Genomic DNA, 23,384 nt, shown 5'->3' on the forward strand with positions numbered 1-23,384 from the left:
GCCCCCATTGAACGGGTAGTCAATCTACAGCAGAGAGATAATATACTTATAGGAGACTAGCTGTTCTATATATTCAGGTGGATGTGTACTGACTGGTGTATGTACACACATACCTTTTCTTCCTTGATCTGGAATCAATTCCTGGGCTGGATTTGAGCAGTTCTGATAATTCCTCTGTGCCCCCCAACACTGGAGACCAAGAGTCACTGAGCCTGCAGAGCCTGAGGGAGAGTATTGCATGGGCATATATTATCAATACCATGCATGCAGTACAAGATTGATACATGTATATATGGCGACAAGATACACTGTATGAAGGTGAAAATTGTAGTCAACTATATAGAGCCTATAGCTATAGGTGTTTAATAAAGTGATCTGCTGATGGCCAGTATAATTATGGCTCACTCAGAGCTTGACTTGCTGTCTGTGACCCGGAGTTGAGAGGGAACGTGTGCACGAGCCGGCACAGCTCTAACTCTTGGATACAGAATCTCCTCTGTCGTCTCGCCGAGTCTATCCCAGCGACAAGCATTGTCAAGGTTCATTCCATCACTATCCTCGATTGAACTCACATCAACTGTCGGATCAAGCCCCCAGTAAGGCTGAGGCAGAAGTTGGGTCACCACCATCTTGGCCAAACGCTTTGAGCAGCTTCTTTGTTGAATTACCTTCTGCCTGTAAAGTGTACGAGTTAGACTACGAATATACATGGCCATAGAAGTACATCTATATAGCTGCACAGGAAAGCAATTAATAGGTACCACTTTAGTACAAACTACTGTAAATGAGTCTACAATGTATAAAATCCTAATATAGTTATCACCTTAAGTAATACTTGTTGACCAATTTTGACCTCAATGAATGCCTTTTCTTTCAGGTACTGCATCTGTTCAGGACTCAATTGGCTGTAGACATTACTTAAATATGCTGGAACTCGAAACACCAGCTCTGTACAGCCTTCTCGAACATGCTTCAAATTCAGAACTTGGTGTGGTAGTAGTTGTTCCCAGCATTTCATGAAAACTAACTTCAATTGTTGAATTTGATCGTAGGTGATTGCATCAAAGTCAACATCGATCTTACATGTTATCTCCATTGATTCAATATGAGACGGTTCAGGGCCAAAGTCCTTAACAAATAGAAAACATCGTCGATTAACAAATTGCTGAAACAAACGCTCATAACTCAGTAATGCTTGATCATCATCCTTACATGGAAAAAGAAATTCTTTTCGTATTGCGGAAATGAGTGAATAATTGAACCAAGAGCAAAAATTATTCTGTATGAAGTCAGATAATTCGCTAAAGCTGGTAACATCACGGAATAGAATCTCTTCAGAAGTTCTATGATAAATTGGGCTGTAATACGATTCTCGTGGTATTAAAAGCGCCTTGACGTACTGCAATACTTTGGAAATGTCACAACGGTTTTCCAGATTCGTAATCGTGTTAGTGAGTAAGCTACAAAACTTCGAATGAATGCGTCGTGTTTCATCACGTAGGGCCTCCATGAACATACTATAAGAGATTTCTGTGGCTGATATTCTGTTTTCACTACAAGGAGTGTCACGAGTGAATCTTTTAATTTGAGGTGGTTTGGAGCTTAAACACTTATCTCTGCCAGTGACATGACCCAAGATGGTACACTTCCACAGCCGCATTGAAAGCTAATGAAATCTAGTTACTGCATTGTGTTAACTCTCCACCTGCTTGACCTTTGTAGTCCGCTAAATGATAGCGACAGAATGCATTTTGAAAGAATGTAGAGGCATGTTATAGTAAATATAGAGGCGATCTCACAATTTATATAGATGCACTCACTGCATGGTTGGAAGATTCCTCTGTTGTTTGTTGTCTCAATACGTACCTTATGCAGTTTTGTCTGAATGTAGAAGTTTTAAGCGGTTTTGCAGCTAGTCTAATGCTATATATACATGCACAAATTCTTAAGTGCATCCCCCATGCAAAAAGAGCTCATATAGTATTCATCAGGGAGTTGTAAGGTCACTGTCATGCAGCTCATGAGATTGAGTGGCTGGATTGAGTGTGAGAGCTTACTCACTGCTGCATGCCACACATGCACTGCACATACACGAAAGGCTCCTGGAACACATAATTCAATAAAGACATTTCTCAGCCTATCAGCAGTATCACTACACAATATTCTTAGCTGACAACGTCCAATCAGATTGTTCGATTCTTGAAACTTCTGTATATACACTATAGATCCACATATCTGACGTCAGTTGAAGTATAGGGTTAAAGTTCACTCCGAGCCTGATGCTTGTCAAAGCCAAGTCTGTATATATAAGAGAAACACAGTGTGTGCATGACAATACTTTACAGTTGGTACAAGCAATTACACTACACAAAGAAATGCTCCAACACAAACATTTGTAGACTCCTCCATGCCGGTATAGATCATGCATTCATCATGAATATGATTTAAGATTACCGTGGGTACACTAACATTTAACAGGGGAGGAAATGTGGTATCCTTACCATATGGAACTATAACATTAAGATAAAGACTGTGATTCCGTACATACTGTGTTGTGTAGTCCATAATTATAATTATGCAATTTTAAAAACCTGACAAGTATAATGTCTAAACCATGCATTAGTCCTACAAGGCCTACTGTCACAGCATTTTTAGCAGGAAGTTATTATACATACATAAATTATAGTATACATGTGTATACACACACACATGCACATCTGCATGTGCATTAGCTGAATTACCAGATCACTGATGGCATGCAGATATACAGTTTTGAAAGTTCTTTCTCTTTGATGCTTTTGCTTCTCACTGTTCTCAGATTACATGGAGCCGGGAGTGGCTCATAAAGTAACACGATACTGGAGTGCATACATGTCTGTGCATAGTTTCGAAGCCTAATATTAACGTACTTTAAGTATTATGCTTGTTAATTGAGCAGCAGCCTGGAGCTAGTGCATGAATACACTCTTCATACCACTCTCCTGAAACCACATGCCTTAGAGTGCATGCATGTGTATACCTAGAGCACTAAAGTGCAAACCCTCGGCTGGTGACGTGACATGACTATAAGAAACCAGAAGAGTGATATAATACAGCAATGTAGTAATGAAATATCATGTATGGCTTAACTGTCTAGCACAGCAACTCAGGAGCTAAACCAGACTGGAGGCATGCTAAAACATTTGAGAACAGGGTTTTAGTGGCACATATATATATGCACTGTGGACTAGGGTCACAGCAAAGAAGCCTGGAGTCTCATGCAGAGAAGTATGGCTCCTGGAATAGGATCCCAGAGTCAGCTAACAGAGACAAACCAGACACACAATTCTAGTTTTCTATTGTATCGACCCTGTTCCACATAAAAATAATGAGATTCATAATGCTACTGCGTAACAAAGTTATTGTTTGCTTGGTTTAGGTGCAAGCTATAGCTAGTTGATTTAATAATTATACCATGGCCGAATTGAACATAGGTTATGAAGCTCTTGTGAGCTGTCATGAAAAGCTGGTCTCTGAAATTGCTCAAGACCCAAAGCAGATGGCTGTCACATTATTCTAGCATCGCTTCATATTTGAGGATACAAAAGCTATAATCAATGAGCTAGACCGAACCAAAAGAGATAAAGCGATATTACTAGTGGACAACATTGAAAGCAAAGTCAAGTCTTATCCAGAATTATATGAAAAATTCCTGTTCATTCTCGGTGAAAACAAATTGCTGTATTGCGACCTTTTGAAATCGCTCCAAGAGGAGTATGAAATTATTGAAACCGAGTTTAAAGAAGGTAATTTGATTGCATAGACTAGGACTTGTGTGTAGACTATGTATCTACTTAATGCATAGCTACTAAAAAGTGTGTGCACAAGCTACTACATTATGTACAGTCATGTGATCACTCATTTAGCCCCAGTTTATATTTTACTTTGTGCAGGATATGACCCATTAAGCCTGCTACAACAATGCCATTTTGATTGTGGTTTTCACAGTATAAATATTTATATAGGCTTTGGGGAGCTATATTACATTAGTATACAGTGCTGAAATTGTGTGTTCGTCTATATAGAAGTACCTATCATGGACGATGGAGATGGAGGGACACTACCTGATCCACTAGAGCACCCTCCTGATGACACTGAAGTAGGAGCGGACCTCAGAGCAAAAAACCAACAAAAGATTGAAAAGAAGGAAAACAAAAGGACCACTCTATGTCTCATCTTTTTGTTTGGGGTAACCTTATTGGGTGTAATGAGCACTTTTGGTTTAGTACTGCATTACAACAATCGGTATTTGCTCGTTGGTACTACCAATGTGGCACAAATTCACCGGCAATCTGTGCCACTGATTGGAATACTTGACAATCCATCAACTTTTGATAGTGTTAGATTCTCAGAACCAACCAACGGAACAGACTTTGTCCCCATTAGCTTCTATACATTGAGGAATTGCTCTTCTTCAGCTTCGTTCATAGATGTTGATATCAATGAGACAATGATTGGAAACTTTGGCTCCTCAACTGATAAGAGCAAGGCTGTTACTGAGTTGTATCTGGCAAGTAATACTACATTGACAGTAGATATAACCACTGACGTCATCCCAACCTATGCGACCAATCACTGTGTTGCATTTCTCCTTGTTTATGACGATTTTAGCAACTATATAAACTTTGTTTCCAATTCTTCAGAATTGGAAAATAATTTTTATCACAAAGAATGTATTGTTAATGAAGATTCACAAACGATGAATATATCATTCGACACCCCATCGTACTACTATATTGGTGTGTATACAGATATTCCAACTGAAGCTACTACTTTCTCTTTACACTTTGTTGGAAATTTTTTTCGATACGACATTTCAAACAGGAACGCTGGTTGCTCTATAGACTCTATTGTTGCTTTTTTAAGCTGCGAATTTTCTCCAAATACTAATTCCATGTCCAAGGAAACTTGTATTGTTGGTTCTGTACCACCTAGTATTACATCATTAGGAATAAAAGGATCAAGTGTAAACTTTTACACTGCTGTCGTTTCAGCCACAAAAAGTGTGATCTATTCTAGTCTTCCTATAATTATTGTTGTTTGCATTATTTGCATTGTGAGTTCCATCTATTGTTGTTGTTTGTGTTATCAAACGAAGACCAAAGACCGTTATTTTGTACACTAGTTAACATTATTATGTATTGTATATTGCTTATGTTGAATTGATTCATGAATGTAGTTGTATTCTTCAATTGGTAACAAAGAATTTATGACATGAATTAGTATTAAATCAAGTTATCTAGTGACTGTTAACTCTCAAAGCATATGTCTCATCTTATCTATACAGTAGGCCTATTACTACTTAATATCCAATATCCCTTTTCATTTTACCTTATCAACATGCAGAGAGAGTTTCGGAATTTCTTTGTATTTGATGCTTCTGCTTTTTCGGTTCGTCTTCTTGACCAGTCGAGATTTGTGTCTGTTTGCTATTAGCAGTGAGGTTTAGGAGGGTGTGGGGGCAGGTAGTGTGTGGGCGTGGAGTGGGTTATGATGGAACTGTGATCATATTATACGATCTATCAACTGCTCGAGTGGTACGAACTTCGTTTGATATATTTGAATTTGCGTTATGGTGACGAGTGAATAGTATAGGACATGACAAGTAACAAAAGGATGGTATAGTATGATATTGACCTCTAAACTTCTGGTACAATAAAGGGTGCACCATGTACCTTCTGCTTTGTTGCTAGGTATTATTCCCTATAGCCTGCATGGGTATACTACACATTTCCCTGGTACAAAAGATTCTTGTAGAATACATGATATATATAATATATAGATGAAATGTGCATGGATGAAGTTTAAATTTTGACCAAGAATCCACACACACAAGCCCAGATTTTTATTATTCAGTCTATTATAAGGGCAGTGCTACCATAATTACTCTTTTTTTATTTTTTTTCTCTGCAGGGAATGTTCTGAAGCCTGCTAAGGCAGTCATGCTTTGCGGCTTATATGCAATTATGCAATTACATTGCCAAAAGGCATTCAGTATTTTAAGCACTGCTACTGTAACATCTGGTACGACTATTTGCAACGCCTTGAATGCTGGTGAAAAAGTTGAATACATGATACATTCAATGCATTGCTAGTTTAGGCTTATCGTTGTCATTAGAGACTAATTGCCAGTGCTCTATGATTGGATGTGTTGTCAGCTTAATTGGCTTGTGTGATCTGCAATATAAAAGTGCCTCGAGTTAAGATACCTTTGGTGGGATCAATGAAATTTCTTCACTTCACTGAATTGATGCTGGTCATTTCCATTATATTACCGCTATTGCTCAGTAACTTGCAGAGCTAACAACATCTGCTTCCATTTGGCTCTAGTTTTTCATAGACTGCACTAAGATCATCTAAAGCTGAGAACTTGGAGTCCATGACAGTTTTTATTAGACTGTCTATAGCTATAATTGTTCACGATTTTCGGCATCATGTGAATACATAATGCATGTGTTTACCCAGTGTACACAGAGCCCTAATGTAAAAGGGCAAAAATTGTCAATAGATATACTTATATAGCTGCTACTCAGCACATGGCCAGGGTGTAAACACTCTAAGGGTACAAACTAAAGTAATGGAATGTTTATTAATGAAGTTTTGTTGAAATTCCACACACACAAGCCCAATAATAGTTGTGTATACTGCAGACTTTAGGGGGATTATTATAAGAACAGCGTTGCCAACTTGCCATTTGTTTTGCTGCTTGCTCCACATAAAGGGAGTGTTCTGAAGCCTACAAAGGTATATATAGTCATGCCTTGAGGCTTACATGCGGCTATGTGGATATAGGTATAGCACACTTCCTTGTGGAAAGTCATTGACTCACATTGTATATGCATGCATAAAAATCGCTTCATATAATTATACATGCATACAACATTGTACTGGAGAAACTACTAAAAAATGTTTATCATGAAATGGAAGTTATACTATGTATATGCAATAATAATTATGATTGCAAATACCAAAACAAAGAAATTTGGAGTGCACTGTTTTCTATTGCTACTTGGAGTGGGAGGTACTATAGCAACAACACACAATTCATCGTTTTCCTCAGTCATAGAAATACTAGATAGTGAAACAGTACATTGCCTGATGTTGTCGTCATATAATATAACCGTGCACGTACTTATAGATTTCTCTGCAATCTCATGGATATTATATTGATGAGAAATTCCAGAGATGCGTAGATTGATGGTAGTAGGTACCATAGTAGTACAGATCACCAGACCAGCGTATAAATAGGAGTTTTTATTGAGCACTATCATCGCAGACAACCGACTTCGGTTTAAACAAAATTTAAACAAAAAACCAGTTTGTATGCCAGTCTTCTGATTCAGAAACTCGGTATAATTATACTTCCAGGTCATCATATATCGCTAGAATAACTGGGCAATCACATGAGCTGGACACAATAGCTTGAGATGGGGTAATTGAATATGTTAGACTGGACCCATTCAAATAATAGCCTTCGTCAACGTGTTGTATTGGTCTAGTTACGCTGAAAGAGATCGGTTTATTCACAGCAACATGGTCAACATCCAGTTCTTGACAATCGTTGACTGTGAAGTCAATGAGAAATCCTCGAGAAAGCTGGTTCTTTTCAATTACAGTGAGACTTATCGAGTCATGTGTACTCTTGATAAATGAGTTAACAAAGATTGCAGACATTTCAGGAAGTTGACATATGCTGTTTACATTGATGTTTAGGGGTGATGCAGGAAGAACAGTATTCATGTCTGTTGTAGAAAATGTAGGCTCTTCAAAACCAGTAGTGGGCTGAGTGGGCGGAGTTGACGTTATTGTCCATGGAGATTCAGAAACATTAGTGGGCAGAGTTGATGTTGTCCATGGAGGTTCAGAAACAGTAGTAGTTGGAAACACTAAAGAATTTTCAGAACCAGTAGTGGGCGGAGTTGACGTATCAGTATGAGATAGCTCTAGTGTGAGAACAGGCAGTAAGACTGCTAAGACCACCACTGTTAGTACCACAATGACAACCAGTAAGATTATTATCGTCAAGAGCCACGACCATTTGCATCGCCTTGAATGCTGATGAAAAAAGTTGAATAAATAATACATTAAATATAATGCTAGTTAAGGCTTACCGTTGTTACTAGAGACTGATCGCCAGTGCTGGATATGTCTCCATGATTGGTGTCAGCTTTGCTTGTGTGATCTGCATTCAGTGCATTCATGTTGTGAATAATTATATAGAAGTGTCTATATAGAGTTAATTTACCTTTGGTGGGATCAATGGAATTTTTCTGCTTCACTGTATTGATGCTGGTCATTTCCATTGTGCCGCTATCAGACCCTTAATAGAGTATAATATAATGATTGTAATTCCGAGCAGGTATAGCACTAACCATTAGTAGCCAGCTGCAGTGAAGAGGAACTCAGTCTGTACTCTGTATTTCCGGTAGCTTTAGTAAGACATCTTTCGACCACCTTTGCGAGATCATTGTGCCCAACACTAGAACGTGAGAGAGCCTCAAACACGTCTGTCCAGTTTCTCTCACCACCTTTTAGCCACTCTGATAGACCCTCAAGATAGCAGTTATCAGGATCTTCACGACATCTTATATTGATAGTTTCAATAGTAGAATTATTAACTTGCAGAGCTAACAGCATCTGCTTCCATTTGGCTCTAGCTTGCAATGTTGCTTCATAGACTGCACTAAGATCATCTAAAGTTATTGAGAGTTTGGAGTCGGCCATAACAATAATTATATAGCTAAAATTAATGATTCACTGTTTCTCTCAGTATGCATGTGGTTGGCTAACTGTACACAAAGATGTATAAAAAAGGGCATCAGATACAACACAAGCCACACCAAGGCATAACCAGTATACAGTGGCCCAGATGGTCACCCGCCACTGCTATGGCCACTGCTATGGCTACTGCCAATTGCAAAGAATCACCATGCATATGGCAGCCCGGCCCCCTTATCTCCTGGCGGTATACCAGTCATGCAGGTGTTCACATCAATCAAGTTAACGCTGAATATACTTTTAACTTTGTTTTGCATGCTTGCCCTGCTGGGAATGTTCTGAAGCCTGCTAAGGTAGTCATATACTTAATAATCGAGTTAAGTACTGCTATACATGCATATGTACTATATAGGTATCCAAGCATGTAGCCGTAACTTATGGCTACATAATTTATGGCATAAGATAGCGTGGGAGTCAGCAAACGCGGGGAACAGCATGTAGCCATAGGATAGCGTGGGAGTCAGCACACGCAGGGGATGCATAGTCTATAGATAAGCAAAACAGTTTGTGAAACCACTTATAGGAGTATTAATCAGGATACTTAGACATAGTTATTTTGTTGCTCACTGACTCACATTGTAATAAAAGCAAATTGCTATAAATTATACTTACAACTATAATTAGTATACATTATAATGAGCTATACCATAATTAATTAATTAAACTGTAAATAATAGCGTTATTGCAGATACTAAAACAAAGAAATTAGCAGTGCACTGTTTGCCGTTGTTAGGGGGAGTACAAGTAGGAGCAAGAGGAGATAGTCTCGGAGATACCAGAGCAACAACACACAGTTCATCGTTTTCCTGGTACACATTAGAGAGCGAATTTATAGTACAGGTGTTGATGTAGTGATGGATAACGGTGCACCTGCTCAAGGGTTTCTCCGCAATCGCAAGGATATTATATTGGTAAGAAATTTCAGAGAGGCGTAGATTGATGGTAGTATGTACAATAGTGGTACAGATCACCAGACCAGCGTATAAATAGGAGTTTTTATCAACCACTATTTTTGTAGACAGCTCGTCTCGATTGAAGCAAAAGTCAACGATAAAACCAGTTTGTATACCAGTTTTCTGATTCAGAAACTCGTTATATATTTCCAGGTCATTATATATCACTAGAATAACTGGGCAATCACATGAGCTGGACACAATATCTTGAGATGGGGTAATTGAATATGTTAGACTGGACCCATCCAAATAATAGCCTTCGTCAACGTGTTGTATTGGTCCAGTTACATCCAAAGACAACGACTTATTCATTACTGTACGTTCAACATCCAATTTTTGACAATCGTTGATCGTGAAGTCAATGAAGGCCCCTTGAGGCAGCCAGCTCCCTCCGAATATAGATAAAATTAAGAAATCGATTGTATGTTTGATAAATGAGTCAACGAAGATTGCTGACACTTTAGGCAGTTGATATATGCTGTTTACATTGATGGGTAGGTCTGATGCAGGAGTCGTGCCACCTGCTACGGTGACGTCTATTGTAGCTGTATGAAATGTACTCACTGTTGGAGTCGATTCAGAAACAGTAGTATATACGATGGGTGGAGGTGAAGTTGACGTATCAGAATGAGATAGCTCTAGTTTGAGAACAGGCAGTAAGACTGCTAAGACCACCACTGTTAGTACCACAATGACAACCAATAGGATTATTATCGTCAACAGCCACGACCATTTGCAACGCCTTGAATGCTGAAGAAAGTTAAATTAAATTCGCATTCATTGTCATGCATGCACAGCCACATGCATCTGCACATGCACATGAGTACATGAAAGTAACTAGTTTAAGCTTACCATTGTCACCAGAGATTGATCGCCAATGCTGGATACTTCTTCGTGATTGGTGTCAGTTTGGTTTTCATGATCTGCATTCATGCAATGTTGTTATAAAATTATGTGGCTCCTGATAGTTTGGAGTGTATTTATATACCTGTAGTGATGTCAAGCTGACTTTTCTGCTTCACCTCACTGATGTTAGTCATTTCTATTATGCCGCTATCAGACGCTTAAGGAGTATAATAATGATTGTAACTCCGAGCAGGTATATGTACCACTAACCATTAGTAGCCAGTGAAGATGAACTCAGTCTGTACTCTGTATTTCCGGTAGCTTTAGTAAGACGTCTTTCGACCACCTTAGCGAGATCACTGTGCCCAATACTAGAGCGTGAGAGAGCCTCAAACACGTCTGTCCAGTTTCTCTCTTCACCTTTTAACCACTCTGATAGACCCTCAAGATAGCAGTTATCAGGATCTTCACTACATCTTATATTGATAGTTTCAATAGTAGTATTATTAAGTTGCAGAGCTAACAACATCTGCTTCCATTTGGCTCTAGCTTGAAATGTTGCTTCATAGACTGCACTAAGATCATTCAAAGTTATTGGATTTTGGAGTCCTTCACGATGGTTAGAGCGATTATGCATACCTGCTGAGTTTGCTTGATCCACAGCTTCTAAGGCCTTGCAAAGTCAATTTGTAGTTTCTCAGGCCCTGCGCTTGGAAATTGACAGCTTTAAAAAAAAGTTAAATATCACGTGACCTCAAATTAAAGGCACTAAAAGAAAAGAAAAGGAAAAATGTTTATGGGTTTTTGATCATGAATAATTATAATTATGACTAAAATTAATTAATGAAAATTATGCACTTCTGCTTATTAAGGAAGTTAGGGGTGTGTTTTCAATTAAAATTCTATGAATATCATTATCATTAATATTTATCAAATGCCTCTTGCTATTTTAGAAATAATAGCTTGAGAAACTACAAATTGACTTTGCTTGGCCTAACTCCTTGTACTTCATCCACAGCTTCTAACTCCTTGTACTTATCTGTAAGCACTGATAAGAGGAGGTCATCATGTCGCTCGTTCCTTTCCCGAAGTATTGTAATGAATTTATCATAAGTTCCCTGAAAACTTTTGACTTTTGCATGCTTGCAATTTTAGCACTAGTATTCTGGCTTTATCCGTGTTTGTTTTGTCAAGCTGATTGATTTCCTGATTCGTTTCGTATGGTATTAAATGGTTTTGAAACATAACTCCAGCATTTCCTCCCGGATCTGAAGCAAAGTCAGCAACTAGCTGCTCGTTGCAGCTCACCAATACATTGTAACCAACATTTGTTGTCATATTGCACCACTCACAGACCTGCCATGCAATAAATGTATAGCATTCTTATACCAATGTTGTCTCAATACTTACAGTCTTTGCCAGAGTGTAGATTGAAATAGAGATTCTACTGAGGTTTTAAGTTGCAGCTAGCTTCATATGCACACTGGCGTAACATTTTTAATTAATGTATCCCAAAAAGAGCTATAGTATTCATTACAGGGGATTTTTCTTTTCAGTACATGCAGTCATGAGATTGAGTGTGAGAGCTTATTCATGCACTGTTACACTTGCACTGCACATGTTGCATAAAGGTTCCATATGGAATGCACAGAATTCAAGTTAAGACATCATGTCTCAGCCTATCAACAGTATTATAACACTCCTAGCTGACAACGTCCAGTCAGATTGTTGGAACTCTTCAGTCTGTACACATTCTTTGAATAGAGACGTCAGTTGAGGTGGGATAAAAGTTTACTCCGACGGAATTTCTCTGTCAAATTATGTATGCGGACACCGAGGTGCTTGTCAAGACCGGAAACACGATCATGGCTGCATGTGCAGATAACTTGCTACAGCAGATGCCACACCTGCATGCATGGGATGATTAGAATGACATTCATTAGCTGAACAAACACACAACTCCCCCAGAGCCACTATGAATATTATTCACAGGACCACCATGCTACTACGATTTTAATAAAGAACGTGACAATGTTAACTTGTCTACACCATTATCCCTACAACGCCAACAGTATTTTCAGGGAGTTATAGCAGCACAGTGTGTGAACATAGACTCACACATTTCTGTACTAGCTAGCTGAGTTACCTGGTAATGTGGCAGAGACAGTTCAGTGCAGGATTTCTTTCTCTTTGATGGCTTTTGCCTCTTCGGTTTGTCTTCTTGACCAGTTGAGATTTGCCGACATCTCCTCTGTTTGTTACTAGCAGTGAGGTTGAGATGGAGTGTGTGGGGGCGGGTAGTGTGTGGGCGTGGAGTGGGTTAGGAACAGTGACCGTACAATCTCTATTGGCTGCTTGAGTGGTACAAAAGTCGTTTGATTGGACGAATGAATGTTGGAACAGGAGGGATTGGGTATATACCAGAGTTAGTTTTAACTTAATGAGATCATGAATAATTTTGCTCTAATTAGTCAAGTTATCACACCACCTCAGGCTCTGCTATAAGATTGGGGGTGGGGCTCATTTTCATAATAATAATGCTAAAAGCTTATTGTTCACTTACTGTCAAGCATCATGTCTGAGTCAGCTGAGTACAAAGCATTCAAGGACTGTCACAGCAGTCTTATTACTTGCATCAAGCAGTCTCCCAAAGATATCTGTGATCATTTACTCCCTTTTGAGATTCTAGCACCAAACGATCGAGATTATCTCAAGAATGACACTCATGATGATGGTGACAAAGCACGACGAATACTTGATGCTGTACTGCTCCAGATGGAAAATAGTCCACTGGTTTTTCATTCATTCGTTAGTGCTCTTGAAAAAGCTGGTAGTTTTACGAAGGCTGGTGTACAAAGACTCAAGGATGCATTACAGAGACGAAATCAAGAACAGTGCGATCAAAGTCAAAGAATAGAAGAGAGTGGTAGGTTGTATAAATATAAATCCTAGATTGTATTATGAAAACCCAACTCATGGATTACTATGTATGCAGCCAATATCCGTAAGACATTGTTAACTGACCTATTTTTATGATGCCTATACTGGACTATAGCGGGTTCCGAATTAAAGAAGCGTATGAAAGGATTGAAGCCCAGATCTAGAGTCAGCGATGCATGAAAGCATACCCAACCAATCAAATAACTGTATAATTATATTATAGACTCTATATAATTATATCTAAATCTACAACAATTTTCACCTCACTAGTCTAGCTGGAATTAAAAGGAGAAATCAGAGTACACTAATTGACCTTACGTGCCAATGTGTATATAGAATAGTGTATAGAGCAATCTCACTTCACACTCTGTATAGTAGTTGATTTTAATAATTTAAGGCTTACAAAGGCTTGCATTTCACGTGAGTTGAAAAGTGACTTAAGTGTGTGAAAAGCAAATTAATCTCAGTTCACTGATTTTGTATATACAGGATATGAGAGCTATCCAATAAACCTGCTACAACCATTTCCTATGCCGTTTGGATTTGTCATGGCTGACGAAACTATATCAGGTACTTTCTTTATAATTATAAAGGCTCTATTTATAATAGGAACTGTACTGTAACACAATAGTGGTACTGGCTTCTTTTCTTCATACATGTACTGTACTACTATATACATAGGCATTCTTGAATTACCCTCCGTGGATGATAAAGAGACACTACCTAATCCATTAGAGCACCCTCCTGATGACGCTGAAGTAGGAGCAGACCTCAGAGCAGCTGCAACAAGTCGACAAGAAGCCCCTACTGGTATATATGTGAATGGAATTAACAGTTGTGCTATAATGTGTGTTTACTAATTGCTACAGTTGATACATTTGAAGGACGATTGCTACAAACCTTCCAAAGTAGAGAATTTGAACAAGCCATTGAGCTTCTATCTCAGGCTGAAAGTCAGTACATTGATCTGAGAGGTGTGTCTGATGCAGATGGCAAAACTCTCCTTCATCTTGCATGTCGTAATGACTGGATGGACTGGCATGGCATTGTGTGTAGCCTCATCGATAAACACCATTGCGATGTCACAGCAGTAGATGAAGATGGGAACACACCTCTTCATGAGGCATATCAATGTGGCAATCTCTTATCAGTAAAGTATCTGCTTAGCTTACCGACTTGTAATCCTGATGCAGTCAACAAGCACGAGTACACTGTGCTGAGAATGGCCCTTGAAAAGAATGACAGAAAATCTGTAAGAAATCTTTTAGCGACAGGACGAGTCGATCCTAGGAAAGGTAGCTCATGTGGTCATACATATCCAGAACTACTTGCAATAAATCAGCTTCAACCACAACCACAAAATTACGATGGCTCAGCTCTTCAAATGGTGACTCAGTTCGCAAAATGTATGGAGAGTAGCAAATGCAGTATTTGCCCGCCTTTCACTTCTTATTGCTTGCGAGATACCCTCCATAAAATCTTGAAGAATCGTGATCAAGTTTCAATCCCTAAAATAGTAGATTGTATTAAAGAGAACATGTTGCCTCTTCCAGCAAACCCAGACAAGATTCATGATTTGCTTGTGGATATTCAAAGCTTGTCAGACGAGTTTAACATATGTACTAATGAATTAGGGGAACTTCAAGTTCAAAGAAGAGACACAGCTTTAAGTATGTTACAGTAGCTCTATTGCATTATAACTATAACTGTGTCATAATTATGTATACAGGATATGAGAGCTATCCAGTGAGCCTGCTACAACCATTTCCTATGCCGTCTGGATTTGTCATAGCTAATGAAACTATATCAGGTACTTACCGTATAGCGGGTATATTTCGAGGGTACAAATGTTCGCGGTTTTCGCGGATTGAGTCTGTACCGCGAAAATTTATACCCACGAAAATTTATGAATAGTAGGCGTGTTCAGTATTATGGATTCGAGGCTAACGGTGTGGCGGTACAGCTGCATGTTGATGTGCGCATGCGCCAAAAGGCTGGAACTCAGACCACGAAAATAAAATCTGCGAAATCCTTTGTAGAGGTCCATCCGCGAAAATTTATACCCTAGAAATATACCCGCTATACGGTATGTTATACAGAAGGCTATGTATAGGAAATTATAACTATGCTGATACAGCTCTTGTGCCAAATATAGTTAGCTATGATGCAGTGCTAGTATCTCTTCTTTTCTTGTGTAGTTCTTGAGTTACCTACCATGGGCGATGGGGATGGAGAGACACTACCTGATCCATTAGAGCACCCTCCTGATGACGCTGAAGTGGGAGCGGACCTCAGAGCAGCTGCAATAAGTCGACAAGAAGCCCCCACTGGTATGTGACTGTAGTACTTGTGCGATAATTATGACGGATGTATTAACACAATTGCAGTTGATTCATTTGAAGGACGATTGCTGCAAACCTTCCAAAGTGGAGAATTTTACCAAGCCATTGAGATTCTATCTAAAGCTGAATATCAGTCCATTGATCTGAGGAGTGTGTCTGATGCAGATGGTAAAACACTCCTTCATCTTGCATGTCGCAAAGGCGGAGTAGACTGGAAGAGCATTGTGTGTAGCCTCATCGATAAACACCATTGCGATGTTGCAGCAATGGATGAAGATGGGAACACGCCCCTTCATGAAGCATATCAATATGTCAATCTCTCAATAGTAGAGTACCTCCTTAGTTTACCGACTTGTAATCCTGATACCATAAACAAACAGGAGTACACTGTACTGAGAATGGCCCTTGAGTTAAATGACAAAAGGACTGTGAGAGATCTTCTAGCGACAGGACAAGTCGATCCTAGAAAAGGTAGCTCACGTGGTCATACATATCCAGAACTACTTGCAATGAATCAGCTTCAACCACACAATTACGATGGCTCAGCTCTTCAAATGGTGACCCAGTTTTCAGAGTGCATGGAGAGTAGCAAATGCAGTATTTGCCCGCCTTTCACTTCTTATTGCTTGCATGATACACTCCACAAGATCTTGAAGAATCGTGATCAAGTTTCAATCACTGAAATAGTGAATTGTATTAAAGAGAACATGTTACCTCTTCCAGCAAACTCAGACAAGATTCATGATTTGCTTATGCATATTCAAAGCTTGTCAGACGAGTTTGACATACGTACTGACGAATTAGGGGAACTTCAAGTTCAAAGAAGAGATACGGCTTTAAGTATGTAGCTCTATATTGTGATTATATGTCCATATAATTATATACAGGATATGAGAGAAATCTGCTACAACCATTTCCTATGCCGTCTGGATATGTCATGGCTGATCAAACTACATCAGGTACTTTCGTTATATCGAAGGCTCTATACAATTGTACTGTATGATATAACTCCTGCGTCAAATGTAGGCAGTCATGCATATATACACATGCAGTGCTGGTTTCTCTTCTTTTCTTGTAGACATTCTTGAGTTACCTACCACGGACGATGGAAAGACACTACCTGATCCATTAGAACACCCTCCCGATGACGCTGAAGTGGGAGCGGACCTCAGAGCAGCTGCAACAAGTCGACAGAAAGCACCTTCTGGTATGTTTACAGTATACTTGTGCAATATAATGGATATATTTAAACAATTGCAGTTGATTCATTGCTGCAAACCTTCCAAAGTGGAGAATTTGAGCAAGTCATTGAACTTCTATCGCAGGCTGAAAGTCAGTCCATTGATCTGAGAGGTGTGTCTGATGCAGACGGCAAAACTCTCCTTCATCTTGCATGTCGCAAAAACTGGGTGGAATGGCACCACATCGTGTGTAGCCTCGTCGATAAACACCATTGCGATGTCGCAGCAGTGGATGAAGATGGGAACACACCCCTTCACGAGGCATATCAATGTGGCAATCTCTTATCAGTAGAGTACCTACTTAGTATACCGACTTCTAATCCTGATGCAATCAACAAACACGAGTACACTGTACTGAGAATGAGCCTAGAGGCAGATGACAGAAAAACTGTAAGAGATCTTTTAGCGACAGGACGAGTCGATCCTAGAAAAGGTAGCTCACGTGGTCATACATATCCAGAACTACTTGCAATGAATCAGCTTCAACCACAAGATTATGATGGCTCAGCTCTTCAAATGGTGACCCAGTTTTCAGAGTGCATGGAGAGTAGCAAATGCAGTATTTGCCCCCCTTTCACTTCTTACTGCTTGCGTGACACCCTCCATAAAATCTTAAAGAATCGTAATCAAGTTTCAATCACTGGAATAGTGAATTATATTAAGAAGAACTTGTTACCTCTTCCAGTAATCCCAGATGAAATTCATGGTTTACTTCTTGCCTTGTCAGACGAGTTTGACATGTGTGGGGAGCCTACTAACAATTTTGGAGGAATTCAAGTCAAAAAGAAAGGTATTAAAGTGGGTATATATTTCATGTGCACAGGCATGTATAGCAATTGTTACACGCTTATAATTATATTCCACAGGAGCTAGATCTGCAGCAGCACACTTTCAACATGATATTCAACAGCAGAGGGCAGGGCAATCTCCTGGGAATTTCGAATTGCTTGCAGCTAGCAGCTTCACTGAAGTTGAGGTGCCAGCTGCAGCCAAAAATATCACTGAAGATGAAGAAACACCTGACTACCACTCCGATGCAAGTGACGCAGTGCCCCTTTTGCAACAATCACATACAGAGGTATATAATACCAATACTAGCTATGGCAAAAAGGCAAAAAGGCATACTAAACGAAATTCTAGCCACGCATCTTCTGATAGGAGCTTAGTACTTTAATACGTGTACATTTTAGAACCTATATTTTCTTAAACAGGTGCAGAAATCAACACGAAGTTGTAATATAGATGAGTCCGACGTTTACTGTGCATATACAATGTGCTTATTTTGTTACTTTTGTTGGTTTGTTGTCTTCTTGATTCTCGGAATATGTGGTGCAGTATTGTACAATGGCTATTCATTTGTTGGTACTACTGATGTGGTACAAATTCACCGGCAATCTGTGCCACTAATTGCTATTCATAATTTATCAGCTAATTTCATTCGGCTCACAGAGATCAATGAAACAGACTTAGTCCCCATTAGCTTCTACATGTTAAACGATTGCTCTTCTAAAGATGTATTTATAGACATTAAGATCAATGAGATTGTGACTGTAAGCTTTGACTCTTCGACTGACAAGAGCAAGGCTGTTACTGAGTGGTATCTCCTTGGAAACACTACACTTACTGTAGATATCACCACTGTTGTCATTTCTAACTTTTCAACCAATCATTGTATTGCGTTTTTTCTTGTTTTCGACAGTGTCAACAAGTTCTCAAACTTCATTTCAAGTTCTTCTTTAGATAAAGAATTCTATTACAAAGAATGTATTGCAAATGAAAAATCACAAACGATGAATATAACATTCAACAAACCATCATACTACTATATTGGTTTGTACACAGACATTCCCACTGAAGCTACTACTTTCTCTTTACACTTTCTCGGGACATATCTTCAATATGAAATTTCAAACGGGAACGCTGTCTGTACTATAGACTCTCTTGATAATTTAAATTGTGATTTTTCTCCAAATATACTAAATACCAACCAGCAAAGTTGTATTGTTGGTTCTGTTCCACCTATATATACTGATACACAATTTGGAGTAAAAAGAGCAACTGTAGCCCTTTACACTGCTGCTAACTCAGACGCAGCAATAGATGCGTATTTTTTTATTCCTCTGTTATTGTCTGTTTTCTCATTTTGTACTGTGACTATATGTTTTTGTTCCAAATTTTTTTATGATAGTTAGTGATTTATGATTCATGTTTTGAAATTATTGATCTCGCTAATATTGGTCTTATAACACGGACAATATTTTTAATTTATACTTATAATTATATACGATGCATGAATGAATTAATATAGATCAGTACTGACCCTATAGTACATAATTATTGTGCTGCACATGCACGTACAAGTGCATATCATTGTTATATGTACCCTGTACTCCCCCTATGCAATGAGCCCTTATCATTCTCCCAAAAAATGTGACATAATAATTTTAAGACGTAGACATAAGACGGTAATCTTCTATTGAATATCCACTATCAGTGAAACAATCAATTCATAATAATCACAGAAGATCACAGTTCTGCGAAAACACTTCTAAGTGTTTACGATATAGAGAAGATTGCCGTCTTATAAATACAACTGACACAAGCATGATTCTCTTATGACAAGCCATTTTTGTGATTATGTAAAACTTAATGTAATTGTTCTTTAATTAGAATTATTTTCTATAAGTGCAAAGATTAAAGGCGTGGCTTCCGGTAAGCAGTCATTTCCATGAACATTGTGCAACGAAATGCTTTTAGAGGCCATGATAATGCATTCCATGAAATATAAGTGCCTCAAAAACTTTGCGCTATACTGTATATATAGTTGCTATGCCAATTTTTAAACAAAACAGTTAGTCGGCTATAATTTAATATAATTATATATGAAAAGTATGGGCATGTAACACAATATGACATTTCCTTGTATAAATCATTGACTCACATGGCATGAAAATCTCAGTCTAACATATATAATTTTAACGTATACATAATTATAGTATATACAACAGTATCTTAGCAACTACCATGAAGTTGAATATTGCACACACCAAAGCAAATAAGTTTGGAGTGCTCCGTTTGCCATTGCTGACACTCACACCAATTACACTAGTAAGATTAACAGGAAATACTATAGCAACAACACACAGTTCATCATTGTCCTCAGTCATAGTGATACTAGTAGATAGTGAAATGGTACATTGCTTGATGTTATTGTCATATAAAATGAAGCAGGATTTCTCACTAATCACATGGATATTATACTGGTGAGAAATTCCAGAGATGCGTAGATTGATGGTAGTAGGTACAATAGTAGTACAGATCACCAGACCAGCGTATAAATAGGAGTTTTTATCGACCACTATTTTTGTAGACAGCTCGTCTCGATTGAAGCAAAAGTCAACGATAAAACCAGTTTGTATACCAGTTTTAAGAAACTCGGTATATATTTCCAGGTCATCATATATCACTAGAATAACTGGGCAATCACATGAGCTGGACACAATATCTTGAGATGAGGTAATTGAATATGTTAGACTGGACCCATTCAAATAATAACCTTCATCAACGTGTTGTATTGGTCTAGTTACATTCAGGGAGATCGATTTATCCACAGCAATACGGTCAACATCCAGTTCTTGACAATCTTTGACTGTGAAGACAATGAGAGATCCGTGAGAAAACCGGATTTTTTCGAATACAGTGAAAGTTATTGAGTCGTATGCATGCTTGATAAACGAGTTAACAAAGATTATATACCCCCCAGGCAGTTCGTATATGCTGTTTACAGTGATGTTTAGGTTTTTTTCTGATACAGGAAGGACAGTAGTCATGTCTGTTACAGCAATTGCAGGAAACACTAAAGAATCGTCAGAAACATTAGTGGGCGGAGTTGATGTTGTCCATGGAGATTCAGAAACAGTGGTGTATACGATGGGTGGAGGTGAAGTTGACTTATCAGTATGAGATAGTTCTAGTGTGAGAACAGGCAGTAAGACTGCTAAGACCACCACTGTTAGTACCACAATGATGACCAATAAGATTATTATCGTCAACAGCCACGACCATTTGCAACGCCTTGAATGATGATGAAAAAGGTTGAATACATGTATACATTCAAGTTTAGGCTTACCATTGTCACCAGAGACTGATCGCCAGTGCTGGATATTTCCCCATGATTGGATGTTTTAGCTTGGCTTGCGTGATCTGCATACATCAGTGCATGTTGTAAATAGAATTGGTCCCTCGGTGCATTAACTTACCTTTGGTGGGATCAAGCTGACTTCTCTGATCCATCTCACTGATGTTGGTCATTTCCATTATGCTACCAGACCCTTAATAATTATGATCAAAATTATTGCTTATACATGCAGGTACCACTAACCATTTGTTGAACTCAGCCTGTACCCTTTAGATACTGTATGTCCAGCATGTCCACTAAGACGTCTTTCGACCACCTTAGCGAGATCACTGTGCTCGACACTAGAGCGTGAGAGAGCCTTAAATACGTCTGTCCAGCTTCTCTCTTCACCTTTTAGCCACTCTGATAGACCCTCAAGATAGCAGTTATCAGGATCTTGACGACATCTTATGTTGATAGTTTCAATGTTAACTTGCAAAGCTAACAACATTATGCATACCTGCTGAGTTTGCTTGATCCACAGCTTCTAATTTCTTCTGTAAGCACGGAGATGAGGAGGTCATCATGTCGCTCATTCTTTTCCTGAAGTATTGTAATGAATTTATCATAAGAAAACTTTTTACTTTTGCTTGCAATTCTAGCACTAGCATCCTGGCTTTATCCGTATTTATCGTGATAAGCTGATTGATTTTATGATTCATTTCGTCTGATATCAGATGGTTTTGAAACAAAACTCCAGCATTTCGTTTTAAATCGAAAGCGGTGAGTAACTATATCTTCTCGTTGCAACTCACCAATACATTGTAACCAATATTTGTTGTCATATTGCACCTCTTATACAGACCTGCCATGCAATAAAGTCTGTTAGCAACTGGACGAGTCAATCCTAGAAAAGGTAGCTCACGCGATCATACATACTCAGAATTGCTTGCAATGAATCAGCTCCAACCACAACCGCAAGATTACGATGGCTCAGCTCTTCAAATGGTGACCCAGTTTGCAGAGTGCATGGAGGGTAGCAATTATGTTCGCCAACCGTTCACTTTTTATTGCTTTTGCTTGCATAAAATGCTCCATAAGATATTGAAGAATCGTGATCAAGTTACAATCGCTGGAATATTAGATCGCATTAAAGAGAACGTGTTACCTCTTCCAGGAAAACCTGATGAGATTTACGATTTGCTTACTGGTATTCAAAGCCTATCGGACGAGTTTGACATACGTGGGGAGCATACTAATGTTGCGGATATTCGAATAAGAAAGAAAGGTAATTAGTGAGTAGCTAATTATAATATTATACTGTGCTTGTGTAAGCACATAATTAATTACTCCACAGGAGATATATCTTTAACAGAAGTCTTTCAACGTGGAATTGAAGATGAAAAAGCACCTGGCGACTGCTCTAATACAAGCGACATACCACCTTCATTATATATGCTGGTATAAAATTATACTGTACGAAAGATGTACACTAAGTAAAGTACTATACTGTACCCTCAGAATGTCACGGTTCCAGCAGATATTGAAGATAAGGTGACACCTGACTACTCTAGTGCAAGTGAGGTACTACCGATTTTGCAACCTTCAGATACTGAACATGAGGTTTATAATACCGTAATCGTTCTAATTATAGAACCAATAAAAAATAATTATTTTTCTACAATGTACGCAAAAAATTGATTTTATATGGTAGTATACGGGCGTTATAAAAAACCTAACCAAGGCTGGTTCTATAATTAGAACGCCTACGGTAGGCAGTTTTTCGCATCAAGGAATTCATTAACCACTAATTGCATGACGTCACGGCTGGGGTACATTCCAGCGCCATTTTTTAACCACTAACAATAAGTAAAAGTTCATCAACTTCTGCGCAATGGACAATGTTCTAATAAAGCGAATGGGGCCAGTAAGTTTTTAAAATCTTGGCTGAAAACTAGGTGTCATAAACGAGCATGTTGGCATTAATTATCGGATTAGAAACTTCCGGATCTCGGAGCGAGTTGTGAGTATAATAATAGCTGCTCAGGACGCAACCTTTGACCCCGAAATTTTCTTAGTAACGAGCTCTTATTTTCTCTTGCGCAAAAGCGCTCAGAACCCATTCATA

The 23,384-nt window shown here is 38.7% G+C and overlaps 4 protein-coding genes and 1 long non-coding RNA gene across 7 annotated transcripts in view; 2 read left to right on the forward strand and 3 right to left on the reverse strand.

Moving 5' to 3' along the window:
* Window positions 1–119: 119 nt before the first annotated feature.
* LOC135345392 (uncharacterized) overlaps window positions 120–23,384 on the reverse strand; it is a 41,029-nt gene continuing 17,764 nt past the window's right edge. The window contains exons 2-4 of one of the 2 annotated variants that reach the window (XR_010397728.1): window positions 824–1,726; window positions 406–675; window positions 128–221 (exon numbers count right to left, since the gene is read on the reverse strand). Coding sequence is in view for 1 of the 2 variants with exons in the window: in XM_064542821.1 (XP_064398891.1) it covers window positions 586–675; window positions 824–1,660 (927 nt within the window). In the remaining variant the exon portion in view is untranslated. Of the gene's footprint in view, window positions 676–823; window positions 1,727–23,384 lie in introns of both variants that reach the window. The other variant, XM_064542821.1, reaches the window with a different exon arrangement.
* LOC135345393 (uncharacterized) lies at window positions 7,021–8,352 on the reverse strand. Its single transcript, XM_064542822.1, has 3 exons — window positions 8,285–8,352; window positions 8,151–8,221; window positions 7,021–8,094 (listed from the first exon to the last, which is right to left on the reverse strand). The coding sequence occupies exons 1-3, from the start codon at window positions 8,340–8,342 to the stop codon at window positions 7,396–7,398; spliced, it is 828 nt and encodes a 275-aa protein (XP_064398892.1). The 5' UTR covers window positions 8,343–8,352; the 3' UTR covers window positions 7,021–7,395.
* On the reverse strand, window positions 9,386–12,105 carry LOC135345390 (uncharacterized). Its single transcript, XM_064542817.1, has 4 exons — window positions 12,027–12,105; window positions 10,759–11,972; window positions 10,623–10,693; window positions 9,386–10,520 (listed from the first exon to the last, which is right to left on the reverse strand). Exons 2-4 carry the CDS (start codon window positions 10,808–10,810, stop codon window positions 9,477–9,479), a joined length of 1,167 nt encoding a protein of 388 aa, XP_064398887.1. The 5' UTR covers window positions 10,811–11,972; window positions 12,027–12,105; the 3' UTR covers window positions 9,386–9,476.
* LOC135345379 (uncharacterized) lies at window positions 13,138–19,361 on the forward strand. Of its 2 annotated transcripts, none has more exons than XM_064542796.1 (12): window positions 13,138–13,542; window positions 14,046–14,126; window positions 14,238–14,366; window positions 14,426–15,226; window positions 15,286–15,366; window positions 15,755–15,886; window positions 15,944–16,738; window positions 16,786–16,857; window positions 16,977–17,105; window positions 17,159–17,929; window positions 18,006–18,217; window positions 18,351–19,361. In XM_064542796.1, the coding sequence occupies exons 1-12, from the start codon at window positions 13,191–13,193 to the stop codon at window positions 19,329–19,331; spliced, it is 4,536 nt and encodes a 1,511-aa protein (XP_064398866.1). In that variant the 5' UTR covers window positions 13,138–13,190; the 3' UTR covers window positions 19,332–19,361. The 2 variants fall into 2 exon arrangements, with proteins under 2 accessions (XP_064398866.1, XP_064398868.1); XM_064542798.1 differs by having other exon boundaries at window positions 14,292–14,366.
* On the forward strand, window positions 22,168–23,075 carry LOC135345403 (uncharacterized). The gene is made up of 3 exons (XR_010397737.1): window positions 22,168–22,544; window positions 22,614–22,717; window positions 22,778–23,075. It is a non-coding gene; the product is annotated as an uncharacterized LOC135345403 (long non-coding RNA).

The sequence above is a fragment of the Halichondria panicea genome, chromosome 12 (genome assembly GCF_963675165.1).
Source record: "Halichondria panicea chromosome 12, odHalPani1.1, whole genome shotgun sequence".
Classification (NCBI taxonomy): Eukaryota; Metazoa; Porifera; class Demospongiae; order Suberitida; family Halichondriidae; genus Halichondria; species Halichondria panicea.

What these genes read in the sequence shown, in the direction of transcription:
- LOC135345379 (XM_064542796.1), top strand. Translation starts at nt 13,191, where the DNA reads ATGTCTGAGTCAGCTGAGTACAAAGCATTCAAGGACTGTCACAGCAGT. An exon ending in GGCTGACGAAACTATATCAG is followed by an intron (nt 14,127 to 14,237) that starts GTACTTTCTTTA and finishes CTATATACATAG; the next exon opens with GCATTCTTGAATTACCCTCC. An exon ending in TCGACAAGAAGCCCCCACTG is followed by an intron (nt 15,887 to 15,943) that starts GTATGTGACTGT and finishes ACACAATTGCAG; the next exon opens with TTGATTCATTTGAAGGACGA.
- LOC135345390 (XM_064542817.1), bottom strand. Translation starts at nt 10,810, where the DNA reads ATGACTAACATCAGTGAGGTGAAGCAGAAAAGTCAGCTTGACATCACT. An exon ending in TCAGCTTGACATCACTACAG is followed by an intron (nt 10,694 to 10,758) that starts GTATATAAATAC and finishes GCATGAATGCAG; the next exon opens with ATCATGAAAACCAAACTGAC. An exon ending in ATCAATCTCTGGTGACAATG is followed by an intron (nt 10,521 to 10,622) that starts GTAAGCTTAAAC and finishes AACTTTCTTCAG; the next exon opens with CATTCAAGGCGTTGCAAATG.
- LOC135345393 (XM_064542822.1), bottom strand. Translation starts at nt 8,342, where the DNA reads ATGGAAATGACCAGCATCAATACAGTGAAGCAGAAAAATTCCATTGAT. An exon ending in TTCCATTGATCCCACCAAAG is followed by an intron (nt 8,222 to 8,284) that starts GTAAATTAACTC and finishes CACTGAATGCAG; the next exon opens with ATCACACAAGCAAAGCTGAC. An exon ending in ATCAGTCTCTAGTAACAACG is followed by an intron (nt 8,095 to 8,150) that starts GTAAGCCTTAAC and finishes TTTTTTCATCAG; the next exon opens with CATTCAAGGCGATGCAAATG.